The 18,918-nt window shown below is 48.3% G+C and overlaps 1 protein-coding gene across 6 annotated transcripts in view; it reads right to left on the minus strand.

The window, feature by feature from the left end:
* LOC111142791 (polyhomeotic homolog 2) overlaps window positions 1-18,918 on the minus strand; it is a 53,690-nt gene that overhangs the window by 20,195 nt on the left and 14,577 nt on the right. For 3 of the 6 annotated variants that reach the window (XM_022496094.1, XM_022496098.1, XM_022496096.1), the window contains 2 exons: window positions 11,206-11,618; window positions 10,785-10,950 (listed from right to left, as the gene is read on the minus strand). In XM_022496094.1, the coding sequence (XP_022351802.1) occupies window positions 10,785-10,950; window positions 11,206-11,618 (579 nt within the window). Of the gene's footprint in view, window positions 1-4,271; window positions 4,432-6,258; window positions 6,563-10,784; window positions 10,951-11,205; window positions 11,619-18,918 lie in introns of those variants that run through there. The other 3 variants (XM_022496097.1, XM_022496100.1, XM_022496099.1) reach the window with 3 other exon arrangements.

An 18,918-nucleotide genomic window follows, 5' to 3' on the forward strand; every position in this document is an offset into this window, starting at 1 on the left:
AGAGTGGAAGGAGTGCTGGCTCTGGGTTGGGGCCAGTGCCTCTGGGTTCATATTCTGCGTTCTGGTTCCACCTTTGATTTATCTGTGCTCTGAGCCTTAGTCTCCCCATCTGTAAAAATGAGGATCATACTGCCTATGCTGCAAGGTTATGGTGAATATTAGAATTTTTATATGGAAGATGTCCGGCACTGATCTCATTTAGAAGCTGAAGCAACGTGGCCGTTAGGACTCTGGGACCAGAAAGACCTGAGGCTTAAATCCCAGTTTGTAATCGTGGATAAGTTACCCGAGGCCTAAGACTCCTTAGCTGTAAAACGGATACTTAGACCTGTCTCACTTGGTCACAGTAAGGATTAAGTAAGATAATGTAGGAATGGCACAGCAGAATAGGCTGGACTTGGCCCTAGGAGGGCTAACATCACAGAAACCTGAAATATTTGGAAGCCTGCCTTAATCTCTCAGTCTCACTCTCACAGAGCCTGGCTTCTTGTGGCTCCAGGGCAGAGCAATCCTTCCATCTGCCCAAACTCAGGTACCAAGTCTGCTTCTCAGACACCCTGGTCTACTCAGGGTGTTCTATTCTCGTCCTCTCCAGGTCAGGCTTCAGGAAGAAATGCTCCTTCCACTTTGACCACGGCAGCGGCGACACAGGAGAAATGCACCTGCCTCCAGGGCACACCGAATGTCTCAATTCACCTTCAACACTCATTAATCAAAACGATGAGGCAACCACCACACTCCCTTTCTAGACAGTTCTTTCGTCAAGAGTCTCAGGGTGCCACACAGTGCAGAACCCAGCAGCCAGACAAGGTGACGTGGAGCAACTTCAGATCCACTTTACCCGCAGAGCAGTACACTCATGGAACCTGCCCAGCCAGGAAGCAGTGCAGCCCATGAAAAGGACAGTTTAAAAGGCTGAAGATAAAATCATGGAAGATGGGTTTCTAACAGTTAAGAAAGTTAAGAAAAAAAAAAAGACAACTAGAAATGTTCAGTAAATTCTGTAATTCTTTTCAGGTTGATGATAAGGAAAGGCCATTACAACAGGGTTGCCTGATAGGCCGCCTTGTTTTTTTGTTTTTTTTATCAACTGCAGGAGTACTGATATTCTCAGATAAATGGGAGGGAAGGGGAGAGGGAAGGGGAGGGAGACAGAGAAAGTGGGGGAAAAGCTAAGCCTCAGCTGTCTCAACCATATAATGGGACAGATGATACCTATCTGGCAAACCAATCCTCCCGACCATTTCTGCTTCCAGCAAAGATTACCTTCCTCCTTCCTAAAACCATTGTCTAAGTCTGCGATGATTCTGCTACCAATCAGCTGATAGAACAGATTAATACTGACTACTCAAGGCCTGAAAACACAAACTTCACTAATTTTTGTAGAAACAGTATGTGACTGGCATTAAAATTGTTTCAATTTAAAGTGTCCTTTGCTTTGATCGTTTAGATGTGTCTTACCATATAGACGGCATAAATACAGATTAAGATACATTTGGATTGTATGGATTTAGGCCCCATATGGATGGCTGCAAATGTCTGAAGACATCAGTAACTAGGGGTAATTATATGCTATTTGAGACATAACAGCCATACAAGCAAAGCCTTAACAATAACCCCCAGTGGTCAAGAGCTCTCACTTTCTTGCCAATGGTCTCAAGCCTGGTCCTCCTAACCTACTGGAGAAGAGCTACCTATGACATAGCATCTGACAGGCATCTCCTTTTAAGAGATAAATTTCACTGCTGAGAAGAAAATCACCCAGGAACCAGGTATTTGCTTTAAAGGCAGCCTTAAGGGGCGACAGGGTGGCCCAGTGGGTTAATGCTTCTGCCTTTGGCTCAGGTCATGATTCCAGGGTCCTGGGATGGAGCCCTGCATTGGGCTCTCTGCTAAGTGGGGAGCCTGCTTCCTCCTCTCTCTCTCTGCCTGCCTACTTGTGATCTCTGTCAAATAAATAAATAAAATCTTAAAAAAAATAAATAAATGAAGGCAGCTTTAATAGCAACCCGGGACTGTCTTCAGCATCTGGATTTATCTCAAAACTGGAAATGCCTGTTTAATAATCCTTTCTTTGATGAGTCGAAAGAAGGTGCTCTTCTTTTGGACTTATCTAAACTAAAAAAAAAAAAAAAACATTTGGAAATTGAAAGAAAAGGAAAGCACATCCTTTTTCACTAACTATAAATAATCTGGAAGGGGAAGGAAAAAAAAAAACCCTATTAAGTTTATCATGCTGGCTGAGATGGGTCTTACGATGAATCACACAACAACAATTTACCAAATTATGCGCTGTTTCTTACTACACTTTTTCCAAAAACTAACATTCTTAACTGTGTAACTCTAGATTAACTATAAAACAGGCCATTTCTTGACTATGTCGATCACATTCTACTTTGTTATTGACAGGAAAAAGTTCAGAATCTGTAAGATTTTTGTCTTGGTTAAACAAATGGTTGATTATTTTCCTAACAATTCCCCAAGTGTCATAAAGTTGAACTAGGGGTGCCCTCCCTCTGGGTTTCTCGAATCAGTGGTCTGAGGCAGCTGGTAATTCAAACTGAAATTCTGAACTAAGTTAATGCTCAAAATGAAACCTACATCTATCTGAGATTAAGTACTCTTAAACAGGCACACTTCTTTTTTAAGAGAAAACATACTCAGAATCAATCTTTAAGTGGTGACTCACATTAGAGTTTAAACCATTCCATAAAAACGTTTAAAATACCAATCTGCATATGTTCATACATCTACCTTGAGGCGTAGGCCAGCTTTGCTTTCCACCAAACAAGGTGCCAAGTCACTGCAGGGAGTGTCATTCCTGTTACTGGTACAAAGGCCTCCTGGGGGCAGATTGCATAAGGCAGCAGTCCTCACCCTGCTTTTCCAGGGAGGGGGTGTGTGTGGAAAACACAACAGCATCTACAACCACTTTGGTGAGATTCCTCCCGACCACACAAAGTCATCATCTTCATCTTCTAGTTGCAAAATGGCACAAAACGAGGGGGATAAATGAGAAAATATCACTTATGAAGACTCCTTATTCTCATTACCCTACTCTCCTCTCTAGATGTATCTTTTCAGGAGAATCCTTTTGAGGACGGGACCACATCCGCCTGGAGATTACAATGATACTGAACAGCGGGGAGAACTTTACTATAAACTTGGAATAACACAAGAAGGGTGGGTGGGGGGGGGAAATATCATACTAATGTGGAACAGTATTACCAGAACTGGAACCATCATCCCAGTCCCTAGTTTTTGTAATTTAAATTTTATTTTGGCTTACTGATCCACCCTAGCTGAAAGTGAAGGACTGTGATAGGAAGTGGCTGAACTTTATTCTGCAAATGGTTACCAAATGCCTCGCATGAGGTCCACAGCCCAAAGGGACAGAGACTTAGAGGAAGAGTTTAAGACTCTAAATTATCCTCTTTACACATTCATAACAGGAAAAAAAAAAAAAAAAGACAAAAAGACATGGACTCACAGGTGGAAGTTCTTAATTCTGAGACAGTCATCATTTCTCTTTCTCTTAAACAAAAAAACCTAGGGAGGGGACAGCCTGTGTAAGAGCGAGAAAGAACACTTCAATTTTGTAAGATCATCTATCCACTTACTCCTCTTCTCTTAGTTTATTCTCTTCCCCTTGGAAAGATCAGAATTAAAGGATCCAAAGTATCTGAGACAGGAAATGAGTAAGGCAGGAAAAAGGATGTGGTCTGAAAAAGAGTGGATTCTGGGGCTGAGCCAGAGCAAGTTAACAGGCACAGGGTCACAGATGGGGGAGGGGGCCTGGTGGCAGGAAGAGAAGTCTCAGGATCAATCAGCTTAGACTAGTAAGTCAGTGACAGAGGAGACAGGTCTGGAGAAGCGTAACAACACCTTCCTAAAAGCTTATCCTCCACTGAAATGGAGAGAGACAATGGCTGACGAGTTCTACAGCTAAGAGAATCAGTACTGGGACAGAAAGAAGAGCCAGAGTTTCCGCCTTACTTTGAGGGAAGTGGAAGTAATAATATACATTGAGTATGCCTGACAAAGGTAAATTAGAAATTCAGTCAGGACGTGGAAGAGAGGTGGAAAAGGCTGGGAGGTGAGAACATGACAGAACACCAATATTCTTCAAGCATCTATGTGCCGCATCTCAGTAAAACAACAGCTTTAAAAACAAACGAGGAGTGGTAACAGGAGAGACTGCTCAAGAGAACACAGTTGGGTAACAGAAACCAACCAAGAACAACAGAAATGTACACCAAGAAACTACCTACTTTCTCAAGATCAAGGCTGGAGAAAAAAGGCCATCTATTCTTCTAGTGCGTACAGACAAGCCGGGAAACAGATCCTGGGTGGGCAGGGCACACGTGATGATGCGGAGCGCCTGGAAAGGGCAGGTGCCAAGAGAGCACCATTACCCATCTGCTGGACCCTCTGTAAAACAAGCCAGCCCCTGTGAATGAGCCAAACCAGAAACTCTGGTTCCTGCCCTGCAGGGACTGGAATTCAGGTACAGAAATAGTGGGAAACACAGTTTATCAGCTGACTCAAAGGTGTGGGTACTTCCAAATACAGATCTCCAGATGTTGGGGGCTATGTGGGAAAAGCACTTTTATAGTCTCCACAATGCCTAGCGCAGTGCTTTATATGAAGCAGGAGCCTAATAAAAGTGTGTTGATGCCAAAGTGTGTGAGACCAAAACTACTTCGCTGTGCAGGTACCTTAAGATTTCCAAACAGAAATCTCCTGCCCTATAACCAACATGGTAAGTTACTTTCTTCCTATTTTACAGGCGAAATGATACGAAGCCCTACCTCCCTGTGACCTAAACCTAAGCCCTAATCATCAGACACTGCCACAGGTCTGCTGCCCTGCACTAGAATAAACGATGGGGAGGGCAGGAGCAGGAGAGAAATATAGGAGCAAGAAGGCATTTTCTTGCTTCATTAGCCTGTGATTTTCAGACTCACCTAGAAATTCTGGCAGTTCAACATTTGGGTGGACTCAGGAGGGGAAGAAAAATCCCAGGTGAATGATAATTGGATTACCCAGTTATGCCCCAGAGCCAAATGGCTGGAAAAGGCCAGGACAGCGGGGTCTGATACACTTAAAGAGACATTATATTCTAAACCAAAAATCAAGACACTCAGGCGGACAGACAATGGGATGGAATATTTCAAATTGGGGCTGTCCTAGAAAAACCGGGGACATATGGCGGATTTAGGTCCGTTGCTTATTTCACAACAAGGGATCCTCTGGGCCCAATATGCTAATGGAGGGGATTAGAGCCCTAGGATGGGAGATGTCTGAGGGGAAAGCTGTCACTGATCTGTAAACCAGGAAAAAAAATAGGAGACTCTGTCTGTAGACCACACTAGAAGAAGGGGAACATTCTGGGTATGGAATAGGGAGGAAAGGAAAGTTGATCAGAACTGAAAGTATGTCAGTGAAATCTGTTTAGGTATTGTAGGCAGGGGTGGGGAAAGGACGGAGAGGGTTGGGATGGTGGGGGTATGGCTGGTACAGACTGGTGGTATCCAGGCATACAGGAGTCAGGGGCCAGGAGTTCAGACTGTGGCTTCACCATTAGTTTGCAACCTGACCTTGGGGAAATTATTTCCATCTCTGCGGGCTTCAATTTAAACAGAAATCTCACAAATCCCGATTTTTATGTAAGGAATCCGCATTTCAGCATACCTTCATTTGGCATGGGAAAGAGAGAAAATGCTCTTCTAAAAATGGAAGACAGGACAGACACAGAACAGCTTGTCCTTTCCATCCAATTAAAAACCTCGTGAGACTGAACTAGATTAAAAAACAAAACTCTCGGGCGAAGCCGCAGGCCCTCCAAGCTAGGTAGTCCCCTACCAACAGAGCGCAGCGGATGCCAGCAGCCCTGCCCCTAAACGGCCCGTCCATCCCCCGGTAAACCGCCGTCCCGGGAGGACGGGGGTGGGGTGGGGGTGGGGTTGCGGGGACCGGGGGCAAGGGCTCGGACACACACGGAAGCGTCTGGCACGCCGAGGTTGACACAGCGGCTTCCGGGGGAGTACGGGGCAGACAGGGTCCCCGACGAGGGGGGGGAGGCGCAGACACCTCCCAGACGCCGAGAGGCCGAGAGTCGCGGGCTGGCACGGCCTGGCAGCCGAGCAGGCCGGGGCCGGGAGTGGCACCGGAGGGCGGTGCCCGGCTTCGCGTGCGACGAGCGCCGGCCGCGGGCCCCCTCCTGGCGAGAACCCCTCCCCCGCCACGGGCACTGACCTGTCCAGGGCCCGGCTGGGCCTGGCCGGGCGGGGCCTACGCAGCCCCTCGGCCGGGCGCCGCCTCGCGCGGGGTCCCGGGCCCGGGCGGGCCGCCTCCTCTCCGCCGGGAGCCTCCGAGCCGGGGCCCGGGGCTGCCGCGGCGCATCCGACCGCACCGGCCTGGCCGGCGTCAACAAAGGGCGGCGGGGGCGCGAGGCCGGGGCGGGGGCGCGGGCGGCGGCCGGATTGCGCGCGCGCGGCGGGCGCTCGAGGGCTGCAGCCGCCGCGGAGACAATGCGGCGCGTCCCGGCAGGGCTCCCGCGGCCGCCTCCGCCGGGGGCGGGGCGCGGGCCGGGGCGGGGCCTGGCCGCGCGGGGCGGGGCCTCCGGGAGGCGGGGCGCCGGCGCGGAAGCCGGTCCGCGGGCTTCCTTTGTGCGGCCGCACCGGCTCCGCCCCTCGCCCTCCGGAAGGCGCCCAGAACTGGGCGGTGGGTTAGAGACGTAAGTTTAGGGAGGCGGGCGCCGAGCGGCGAGACCATCTGCCCGCCGCCGGTCAGAAGTCCCCAGTGGCGTGGCGGACTGTTGACTCCCGCCCGGCCAATTCGGAGGCAATAATAATGACTAGCGGTAATCGAGTGCTTAGTATGTGTCAAGCCCTCCGCGCACGCATTCCCACTTAGGCTTCACAATAACCCTACAAGTAGTCATTATTCTCCCCACTGGGAACTGAGGATCAGAGAAGTTAAGTAATGACCAAAGTGACCCAGTTACACCTCCATAAACCGGGATAATGCCTACTCTTTAGGCTTACTGTGAAGGTTAACCGAGGACATTTACACAAATTGCCTGCAGTGCCTGGCACACAGTTGGAGCCCAATAAATGCAACTTCTCTTCCTAAACCACACTGATTTAAACTGAATTGTCATGGCGAAGCACACTCATTCACTAGATATGCTAGGAGCTGTGGGAGATAGAAGAGATGTGCAAGGTGACTCACCCATCTCACCGCCCCACCCCCCAGCTATACCAGGAATAGACGGCATGGACTTCTCCCTTCATGCGTGATGTCTCCCTTTTTCCAAATATTTTCCAATTTTCTTGCCTTTTTAAGCATTCGTATTCTCCCTCCGCCCCCACCCCTCCGCTTTTCCCCTTCAGGTCTCATCCCTTCTTCTTTGTTTCTGCGTCTTACATTTATTTTATATGCCGATTGTTTACTTCCCTCCCTCTTCTCCCTATTCCTCTTCCCTCCCCTCTATCTTTCGAATTTTCGAAATTTTCAAAGTCTTCGTTAACATTCCCATTTCCTTTGGGAAACATGGCATTTCTTATACTTACAAACAAAGATAACATGGGATAGAACACTCAACTTCTCTATTTCCCAAACAGGCCCACACTTTCCTGCCTCCCTACCTTTACTTCTTTTAGTCCCTCCTAGAGTGACTTTTCCCCAACTCTGCATGTCTAGGTCCTACTTATCCTTCAAGTTCTAGTCTCAGGAACAGTGGTCGGCAAACTTTTTCTGTAAGGAACCAGATAGCATATATTTTAGAGTTTGCAGCAGAAAGTATATCCAGGGCTTGACACTTACTATTCAGCTCTGCTATGGTAGCTAGACAGCAGTCACAAGCAATACACACATGAATAAGTGTGGCTGTGTTCCAATAAAACTTCATTTATGGACACTGAAATTTAGATTTCACATAATTTTCACGTATCATGAAGTATTCTTTTGATTCTTAAAAGAATTTTTTAACGTAAAAACCATTATTTAATAGTTTTCAAAAACTGGCAATGTGATGGATTTGGCCCTTGGGATGTAGTTTCCCAGCCCCTGCCCTCGACAATGCCACTTCCTCTCGGCAATCTATCCTGAAAATCTCTACTTGGTGCTAACTCTTCCCTCTTAGCTTTTAAAGCACTTACCTATAATCCTTCTATGGCATTTATGACATTTTGGGTTTTTTTATTGTGTTTGCTTCCTGTGCATTTCTTGTCTTTCCCAGCGGACCTTAAGCTCCTGGAAGGTAGGGCACGGACCTTATTTCTCTATGTCTATTACCTCCCAGCCCACAGTGCTTTGCATGGAGCAGGTATTTGAACATGGACAGAATGGATAATATTTAAGTCTTGGGTGGCTCACAGTTGTTTCCACTGTGCAAAGCTTACTTCTCTCATTAGATAGTACCTCAGGAACAGGATGCTTGTTGTAAGTATAGATTTCAGAAAGAGATTTTTGAGAGCTTTAGAGAGAAGACAGAGAAAGGCGAGTGTCAGTTCAGTAGGAGTCACTGGATAACAAGTACTCAAACAAGGAATGTATATTACCACCAATCTGCAGACAAAGCATGTGTCCTCACTCGGGTCCTATTCAACATTTCTATCAGCACGTTGGTTAAAGACAAAGAGAACATGCTATATGATTTACAGACGGCAAGGTCAAGCAGAGGAGCTAATAGAAAGAATCACGAAATCCAGATCAAAACCATTTCTGTCCCCTCACTGATTCTCTCTGTGTCTCTGTTCTCCTATCTTTAAAATGGGGATGATAAAAGCCCTTCCTACCTCATAGGATCACTGTCAGGACTAAATGAGGAGATACACATAAAGCCTCCGCAGAGAGGGCTTAGTAAGTATCAGCTATTAACTATGTTCTTGCTGGGCAGGAACTACAGGCTGAATTCACAAGATAACATTTAATAGACATAATTAACTATATTTTGGCTCAAGATACAAATTGTACAAGTTTGAGACTGTGGAGACCTGGAATGATAGCAGTCTGCGTAAAAAGAAACCTTAAAAACAAAATAAAAAATAAACCCCCAAACCCAGCCCTCTGGGATTCAGGTGACACAGTGCATTCCCCTGGGTGGGAGGAGCTACTGCGCGCTGACGCAGGAAGGTGAGGACGTTATGCTTCCAGCCACTCAGGACTCTGCCCTTTCATAGCAGTGTGACCTGGACCCTCTACAGGCTTTTATTTCCTCCTCCAAATCATGGGGACAATAATATTTATCTCTCAGGGTTAACATGAGTGAGGGAAGGAAAACTTAGAACAGTACTTGGCACCTAGTGGATGTGCAAACAAATCTCAGTTCCTCCTTACCATACCATGCAGATCTGCGAAACAGTCCTGCCCCTCGAAGTGCATAGAAAGCTAGGACCAGGTGCCAACGAATGGTGGCTAGTGGCTTCTTCTATTTGGAATTACTGTGCTTCATTCGGGGACTCACACTTTGGGAGAATTAATGCAAAGGTGGAATGTGGCTAAACAAGAATGACCAGATGGTGGTGGGAATGGGAGGTCTTAACATGGGATGGTCTGGGGAAAAAAAAAAAAAAAAGGTCTCAGATATGCAGTCTGGAGATTATCCCTTTTTTTAATGGGAAGGAGAGGAAAGAGACATGGTAACTGTCTACAAACACTGCAGGAGATGGACCCTATTACAATTCACAAGACATTCACGGCCAGTGGTGGAAGTTCCAGGAGATCTGGTTTTGGCTTAATTTGAAGAGCAACTTTCTGACAATTAGAGAAACTCCACAATGGAGTGGGCTGCTTTTCAAACTGGTGAACCCCTTATTATTGTAAGTGTGCCAAGAGAATGGATGGCCTCCTTCCTGTCTTTTAATTTTCCTGATGTTCTTTCTCCACATTCTTTTGCTTTCCTTTTCCTTGATCCCATCTCTATTCCTTACAGGACACTGATAGCCCTTGCCGCTAGTTTGTCCCCAAGTGCTTTTCTTCTCATTTCTCCTTCTTGAGTTTCCAAACACTTTGTCTCTTGGCTGTCCCCACACTGACTGCCAGCACACACGAAGTCCGATGACTGGAACTGCCTCCTTGAGTTGTAGGTGGCCTTTGAATGTCAGAGAATGTCAAAATGTCACAGATCTGGGCCAAGATTGCACACCAGCAGAGAAGGGACCCAGAGGTCATGCTGTGACTCTCCCATCAGGGTAGAGGGATCCAGCAGAGTGTCCTGAAGCCCAGGCATGGAGAAGGCCATTTGTCACTGGGCACTCACAGAGAGATGGGATCCTGGAGCTGAGCAGTTCTTTCCAAGAGGCTTTGCATGAGCTGAACTCATTCTAAATCCCCTTCTGGCTCTCCCTAGGCATTTGCCATATCTTTGTTCTATGGTAGCCATTTGTTATATTTCCAATTTCAAAAACTCCTTCTCAGAGCAAGTGAAGCATAGAATTGAGACAACTGGAAACCTGTCTGAACTTTCAACTTGCCATATGGATATGCAGATACACCTGATAGCAAAGACATGTAGGCCTCAGAGTCTGGATCTAGAACCTTCGACTCTCCTTTGCTTTCTGTCTCCTTTTATATCTTCTGAGTCCCCTTTCTTACCTTTTGGTTCGTCTTCCCATCTCTCCCCACCCCCTCTGTTTCCACCCATCCAGCTTCCTTGTTGCCTTGCGGGCTGGCAGTGGTTTACCCGCCCAGGCTAGATGCCCAAGTGAAATGTGCCAGGGGGTGGCCAGGAAGGCCAACTCGCTTCCCTCCCTCCAGGGCCCCACTGCACTTCATACCGTGAGCTGGGGACTGCTGGATGTTAGGGCTCTTGGGGACGGGCAGGCCTCCAGGCATGGCGGTGACGATGGCCTGTTGATGGGGCGATGGGCCAGACTGAGTCTCGGGCACACTCTTCTCCCCGGGTACTGCTTCCTTCCAGTCATCCGTGGCGCATTGCTGGGGCTGTGAAGGGACACGACAGAGATCATCTGCTCACACATGGCCTCTACATCCTCAGATACTTCCCCTGTTTCCAAGGAGTTTGGAGAGCAGGCAAGGATGTTAAGGTTCAACCAGCCCCCAATTAGGGAGGGGTCCCGGGCTTTCTTGGACCACCCAGAGGGGACTTTGAGAAAAACACATGCATGTGGGTGCTGTGGCATTGCCTGAGATGCGTCCTCCCGCCTGTTCCCGGGATGCTGGCACTGGCTCACTCACCACTGGTGAAGCAGGCTGCAGTTGTAAGATGACAGCTGAAGCATGCTGGAACCTGCGTTGAGGGGTGTGGGCCAGGCCCTCAGGGTATCCGTTGTGAGGCCCAGCGTCCGGCGTGGGAGGGTGACACTGCTGGGTGCCGCCAGCCTTGTGCAGATTGGTCGTGGGGCACTGGAGAGGCAGGGCGGGAGTAACTGGGCCTAGTGGCCGGGCGTGGGCTTCGGGGCTGGGCTGCAGGGTCAGGCTGGGAGGGACAGAGGCGAGCTGGGGGTGGGACTGGGCTTGGAGTGCTGGCCGGGACTGCTGTGGCGGTGGCGGTGCTGGCTGCTGGGGCTGCGGCTGGAGCACAAACTGGGGCTGCAGGTGCTTTGAGGGCGGCTGCGAGAGGAGCTGGTGCGGTTGTAGCTGAGCATAAGCTGAAGGGGGGACAGACCAGGTCAGGGGGCACAGCTCGACCTCATCTTCTGCCAAGGCTCCCACTCTGCCCCTCCCACCTCAACAACACAACAGCTTTCCAGACTCAAGGTCTCGGCCTTTGATCTCTTTCGGCTTTCACTTTAACTTTCTCTGTTTCCTTGCCTTCCTCCTGTGCTGAAGTCTTGTTCCCTCAGGCAGCCCGTCAGAGCCCAGTGCAAAACTCACCTCTTCTGAGAAGCCTTCTTGGACCAGGCCAGCTGATCGGAGGAGCCCTGGATTCAACAGTGTGCCATGTTCTCTGTCCCCTCCTTGCCCTTCCCTTGCTTTTCTCTGAGCCTGCAATCGCTGTGGCCTTCCATTGCCCAATCCAACCCTAGCTCTGCTCAGGCTGGCCTCCTCCAGAAGAGAGGCTTGCGCTCGGGGTCCTGGACTCTGTTACATACACAGGGGCCTTGGGCTAGCTGCTCAACCTCTCTAGCCTCCGCTTCCTCTTCCGAAAGTCAGAAATAAAACCAGTTCCCGCCCAGAAAGTTGTTGTAGGGATGAGATGAGAAAAAACTTTGTGAATAAAATGAGGAAAAAAAAAAAAAAAAAGAAAGACACAATGTGCATAGCACAGTGCCTGGCAGACAGTCATGCTCGATCATTTCTAGCTATAATTAAAGTGATGATTTCAGTGTTGGTTTAGGTTCTCAAAGTATGCTGGACTTAGGTCTACCATAAGAACGTGTATCACAGTGCACTCTAATTGTTTCTTAGCTGCCTGCCCTTCAAGATCATGAACCCGTTGTCGTCAGAAACTATCCTGGATCTCTTTTCCAGAATCTGGCCTAACGCCTGATGTCAGATGGGGGCTGCTAAAGAAATAAACTTCTTGTCCTGAACTGGAATTAATTTGTTGCTATGTGCCGCTAGCCTTTTCTTCTCCCATTTTAACCAGACTCTTTGAGTTGGGGATTCTTACACTTTTTTAGTAATCCATTCAGTGTCTAGCTCATTTCTTATATATAATAGGGATTCAGAGAGTCAGCTCAGAGACTGATTGTCCTTACTCCTCACCCTGCTTAGTAGCCTCCAGGCTAGCTTAGCCTGAGGGCAGGTCCTCCGAATCTGTCTCGCCTGACAGAGGCCCTCCACCAAGATTCCCCCAGCTGGGGAGCCACTGCAAGAGACACTGTACCTTGCAAATGCAGAGAGGGTCACAGCAGGAAGCACACAAGCGGATTTTTACAACCAAAGCTGCCCAGCCAATAGTATAAAGGCATATTTTGGATCCTGAGCTAACATTTTAAAAGAATCCTGTGATCCTGACAGGTGGAAAGCAGATTTCAAACTGAATTGGGGACAGGGGCTTCTTTCTTAAATTTTGTCTGTCGACACAAAACGTTTCCAACAATCTCGTCACAGCCCAATACAGAGTTCCAAGCAAAAGGCCCATCGGAGTGGAAAGGAACGGAAAGAAAGGAAAGAAGAGGTGTGAAGGGGAAACAACGTGGCCCCTGGTGACTGACCGCTGTAGGAAGAGACAGGGCACAGGGGTTTTAGAGAAATGCGCCGGGTTTGAGGTGATTGGTGGCACATAAAAATGGAAATGGCCAGTAGGCATTTGGTGATTATAAATTGCCCTGGCCTCCAATGGAAGCCTTGCCTCCCAGTTCCACATTAAAGAGCTCAGAACCTCAGTAGGCAAAGACTGTTAATCAGGCAATATAGACAATCAAGACTTTCTTTCTTTCTTTTTTTTTTTTTTAAAGATTTTATTTATTTATTTGACAGAGATCACAAGTAGGCAGAGAGGCAGGCAGAGAAAGAGAGAGGAAGGGAAGCAGGCTCCCTGCTGAGCAGAGAGCCCGACGTGGGGCTTGATCCCAGGGCCCTGGGATCATGACCCGAGCTGAAGGCAGAGGCTTTAACCCACTGAGCCACCCAGGCGCCCCCAATCAGGACTTTCTGAGATGACTGTTGATAAGGCATCCGGGAGGTCCCACAGATGCCACGCAGGGCCCCATTAGGCTTGAGCGGCCACAAAGACCTGCAGGATGGGCGCCATCCCTGAGAACTCAGGCAAACCTTTCTGCCTCTCAGTACAGAGTCACTAAGTCCTGCCCTGGGACCAGTCTCCGCTGCAGGGGCTGCCCGTCTGAGGCAAGCATGGGTGCGGGTGCAGGGCAGGGAGCAGAGCGTCCGAGGAATGTCCTGCCACTCCCCGGCTCTGTGGGACCCACAGAGGCGGGTCCTCCTCCTTCTCAGGGATTCAGAGTTTTCTCTGAAGTGGAGGTTTGGGTGAGGTGAGCACAGGAGTTGCTCCCAGCTCTAATCTGATGGGGGTGGCTATCATAGAAAGGTAGTTTTAAAATTCAGGATGTATAAGGTGGTGAAAAGAAGGTTAGAGAGGAAAAGGGTTCTAAATGTCCAGCGCACAGAGTACAGTTAGGAATAATACACGCTTGGTTGCCAAGATTGGGAAAGCAACCGCTGGCCCGCTCTCCCAGGGCATCCCCGTCTATCCCACTAGCCCACTCTCTCCCCTCTATGCTGCTCATGGAAAAACAGAGGCATTGTTTCAGAAGAGATGATGCTAGTGTATGCCATGCTAGAAACAAAGCTCCTGAAGATTTAGGTAAGTTCATAGATCAAAGACTCAAGGTATTTGGGGGTGGGGGCAGGGGGAGTATACACCCGTAACCTTTTGAGGTTAATAAAAAGCAAAGACCATGATTCAACTCCGGCATTATCCTGGGTCAAAAGTTCTTTTATTTAAAATATTGCAATAACTTTCTAGTTGGTCTTTTCTAATTCCAGTTTCTTCTCTCTATAATCCATCTTATAGACTACAAATTAATCTTTCTTTTGCAAGTTAATCTTCCCAGCGCACAGATCTGACCCCTGATAAAAAGCCATCAGGGATCCTCCTCTGTCTGCTGTCTAAAGCCCCTGGCATTCAAGATCTCTTTACAACCCTTTAATTTTTATTATTTCTTTGATCCAAGCAATCTCCGCTCACTGTCCCCTGTACAGATTTATGCCTTGTCTCATCCTGCCCCGAGTGCCACACAAATCAAATCCTTTCTCTGCCCTTAGGGCCAAGGACACTCTTCCCCTTGAGCTACACCAAGGTATCTCTGCTTTGAGCGGCCCTCAGAGATGCAGTGTGTCCTGTGGTCAAGTGTAAGCTCCAGAGTCAAAGTGCTTCATGCTTAGCTCTGCCACTTACCAGCAGTGTGGTGCTGGGCAATATATGACCTCTCTGTACTTCTGTCATCATCTTTAAAAGGGGTAAAGATGATACCTATTTCATGTTATTTCAGTAAAAGACTTATCTCCTTCAGGAGGCAGAATTTATGGGATTCATTTATTTCATCCAAAGAACCTTGAATTTAGTGGATCCTCAGTCAGTACTGGGGAATGAATGAATGAATGACAACATGGTGGGACTCCAGCTTGTTTGTCCCACCAAAGCTTTGCGCTTTAGAGCCAGAATGAAGATGAGAAGGATATAAGCCCACAGGTCATTTTGGATTAACCAGCATTCTGGTTTATGGAAGGCCCTCCTCCCGTTCACCCCCTGTTCACTACCTTCCTGCACTCACTTTCAACCCACCCCAACCGCTCTACTCGCTGTGCATAAAACATCATATCCCATTGTGCCTGTCTGGCTTTGATTTCGGTGCTTCCATTTTCTGGAATGCCCTCCTTCTGCTTCAGTGATCTGAGGCTTAAGCTGCTTTGGCTCAGGCTCAGCTCCTGTTGTCTCCCTCTTTGCCTTAACTCTCAATTATGGGTTTTCCCGCAGAATTCCTGAAGGTTTCTGTTTGTTTGATTTATTTGTGATTTAACATGTGCTATCTTGTATACAGATTTCACAGATTCTTAAAAACTGATTCTTATTCTCCCCCAACCCCCGTTTTAATGTAACATCCTCTGAATGGGCATGTACATCCCAGTTGCTGTCAGTTCAAGGGGTGGTGCTCGTCCTCCTTAGATTTTAATAAAATATGGTGTCCTAGATGAACTCAAACGGGGATATTTTTGTTCTTGTGCACGTTTCCTATCTACCCAGCTAACCTTTTTCAGTCAAAGGCATGTTCTGTGTTGCTTTTTATTTTTTTCGTAATTTAAAAGATATGCTTTAATTTAGCTGGAAGGTTTTTATGTCTCACCTTCCGCATTGTCCAACAGGATACTCTACATGCTTGCAGATGCTTAGTAAATGTCTGCTGCTGATCATGGTGAGATCCAAGAATGCTTCTCCCCCTGCCATGCCCTCCAGCTCAGTTTCGGGTGCTAAAGAGTATTTCTGAAGGCAGCCATGATACCAGAGCAGGCCATGTCTCTCTTCCCCACAGGTGGAATGGGGCATATCCATCTATACAATGTTAATGCACAGAAATCTCTTTTTTCTTTTTCTTAGTTTTTTTTTTTTCTAATGCCCAGTAGCTTCATTTTTTTCCCCCACACCCACTTTGGCTCCCCCATCCCCTCCTGCTGTAGAGTCCATTGCTTCTACAGAACAGAGGGTTGCCTCTGTGGGATCTCAGCCACAACTCGCAAGGCTCCATCATGATGCCCTTTCTGTTATGGAGCAGGGGAGGGGCAGGCCCAGGACCTCCATGAATTAGAGCCTAGAAAGGAAGAGAGACTCTAGGCAATGCTCATCTTCCTCTCTGGTGCTCTAACCTTGAACGGCCTCCTTAGAATCTCAAGAGGCCAATCCACAGCTCCCAAACCAGTGGGTCCTTAGCAACAAGAGGATTAAGGTCCCCTAGGCAGAAGGGATTACCTGCTTGCCCCCTTCATTGCATCCACTGTCAGAACTTATCAATAATTAATCTCTATTGATCTCAAGGCTTCAAGGATGCAGGAAACAGCTCACTGCCCCAGACGGGCTGGGACTCTTGTCCCAAAATACATTGGGTTGCCAGCATCTCCTTAATGGCTCCAGGCTTGCTCGTACACTTATTTTTCTAGACTCTGCTACAGTGGACTAGTTTTCTGGTCTCCGGGTGAGGAGGGATGTCTGTGAGAGAGAATGGCGTAACTGCCCACTAGTCTTCAAGGTTTAGAAAGTGAAGAGATGCTTTGAACCACTCATTCACTCAACAAACATTAGCAAGCACTCACTATAAACCAAGTACTATGTCTGGTGCTGGCTGAAACATGATGCCTAGGACAGATTATAGTCCAACAAAGGAGACATTTATTCTTGGCCTATCTCGGTAAACGTTGCAATAGGAGATAAGCCCCAAACACGGAGAACTCAGAAAAGGGGATTGATTCAGCTTGAGGAGAGCAGAGAAGGCTTCCCGGAGGAAGCGTTTAACAGGACACAGAGTTAGGAGGATGACAGAAGGAACAGTGCATGGGAGGACCGGAGACATGAAATGCCAAGGTGCATTCAGAAAGCTGTAGGGCACCCGGTGCAGCCGAACCCGGTGTGTCTGTAGCAGAGCACACAGTTTTAGGAAGGGTCTAAATTACGCTAGCATCCACAAGAGGCTGCTCTTCTTGGAAGAGGGCTCATGGGATCTGGCCTTGGGACTGACTGAGATTGAGGCTGACTAGATGAATCAGCCCCCCCCCCCGCCCCCCGCGCACACACACAAATAGATAGGGAAGGACCTTCTGGAAAAACCTAAAGCAATAGCCACATGAATTTTCCATGAGGCAGTTCCTCTGTGCTGAGGGCTAAGGGTTTGAGGGGGAAGAGGAGCTAAGGGAGGTTTCCCTGCGACAAGACACTAGGTCATAACAACAGGCTTGTAACGGCAGGGGCACGCCATGGCGTTCTGTCCCTGTCTTCGTGTCTTGAGGCCTGCGCTGCAGCCATCTGGCAAAACTAGCCAACCTCCTCTGTGAGGCAGAATTCCTCATAAGGCAGCCTGGAGCATTAAAAAAAGAAACTGGCTTCTGCGTCTCTGCTGCCTCCCCACCTTGGCAGAGAGACGGTGGTGCAGCGTAAGTGGCCTAAAGCATAGGGTTCAGAGCCGGATCTGGGTTTGGAGCTTGGTTCTGCCACCGATAGACTGTGCAACCTTAGACAAACTGCTTACTCTCCCTGAATCTTGATTTCCTGTTCTAGAAATGGTAATATGCCCCACATAGGGTAGCCGATAGCATCCCAGGGAATATTGAGTTTTCAATCATGAAAAGGTTCACTGCCTTTGCTCATAACTAGATGCTCAGCAAAGGGAGCTCTTCTTAAAATACTATCAGCTATTTGCATGTGGCTTTGAACTTCTCAAAGCATTTTTATAATGTGAATCTCATTTATGCACAACAATAAGCCGATGAGGCAAATGGGCGGCGCTCCCATTTTTATAAGCAGGAGCTGGGCAGAGTTTCCGATTCTTGGGACAAGGCGGCGCTAAAGGAAGGTCGGCTTTGCTTGACAGATGAAACATAGTGCCTTGCACATCACAAACCCTCAAAAAATACTGATGGACGGGTGCCTGGGTGGCTCAGTTGGTTAAGCCTCTGCCTTCGGCTCAGGTCATGATCTCAGGGTCCTGGGATCGAGTCCCGCATCGGGCTCTCTGCTCGGCGGGGAGCCTGCTTCCCTCCCCCCCCCACCCGCCTGCCTCTCTGCCTACTTGTGATCTCTGTCTGTCAAATAAATAAATAAAATCTTAAAAAAAAAATGCTGATGGACAAGTGACTAATACAAGCCAGTAAACACAAAGTAAAATGGCAAGCCTTGGAATAGGAGCTGGGGGCTGCTCAGACCTTTGCTGGTCATCTCAGAGCGAAGGCCAATGAGGAGTGAGCACTTTGCCAGAAGGCAGGGAGGTAAAAGGTATGTGACAGGTCAAGTAAGTCACAAAGGGATGGGGGTGTGGGGGTGTGGGTGGGCAGAAGATTGGGCAATTCCAGTGGCTCAGTGGGCAATCTGGGGAGGGTCTTGAAGGCCCCCCAAGGAGTCAGAGTCATTCTTACCAGAAGTCATGAACATGCTATTTATTGAAACCCTCCTACAGGCTAGGCATTGCAGCCGGTAAAGTAGGAAATAAAGACACAGTGATGGTTTCTAAACAAGAAAGAAATCACAGTCTCTGAGGAAGAGGGTTCCAGCAGCTGTGAATGGGAATTCCTGGCCATCAGTTAAGCCTCTTACAGTCAGCAGGCCTGGAGGAAAGGCAAAGAGCCAACACAGAGGGCGTTTCATCGGAGCCTGGCGATGAGCTGGGGGGTGGTGGAAGGTGGGACTCAGGAGGGAAAGGGAGCTGGTAGCTGTCGCGAGCCTACTGTGTGCCGGTCGCCTCTGCAGGCCACCGCGCTCATCTTTACAGCCTGTGGGAAGTA

The sequence above is a fragment of the Enhydra lutris genome, unplaced genomic scaffold (assembly GCF_002288905.1).
Source record: "Enhydra lutris kenyoni isolate GAN:26980312 unplaced genomic scaffold, ASM228890v2 scaffoldscaffold9, whole genome shotgun sequence".
NCBI classification, from domain to species: Eukaryota; Metazoa; Chordata; class Mammalia; order Carnivora; family Mustelidae; genus Enhydra; species Enhydra lutris.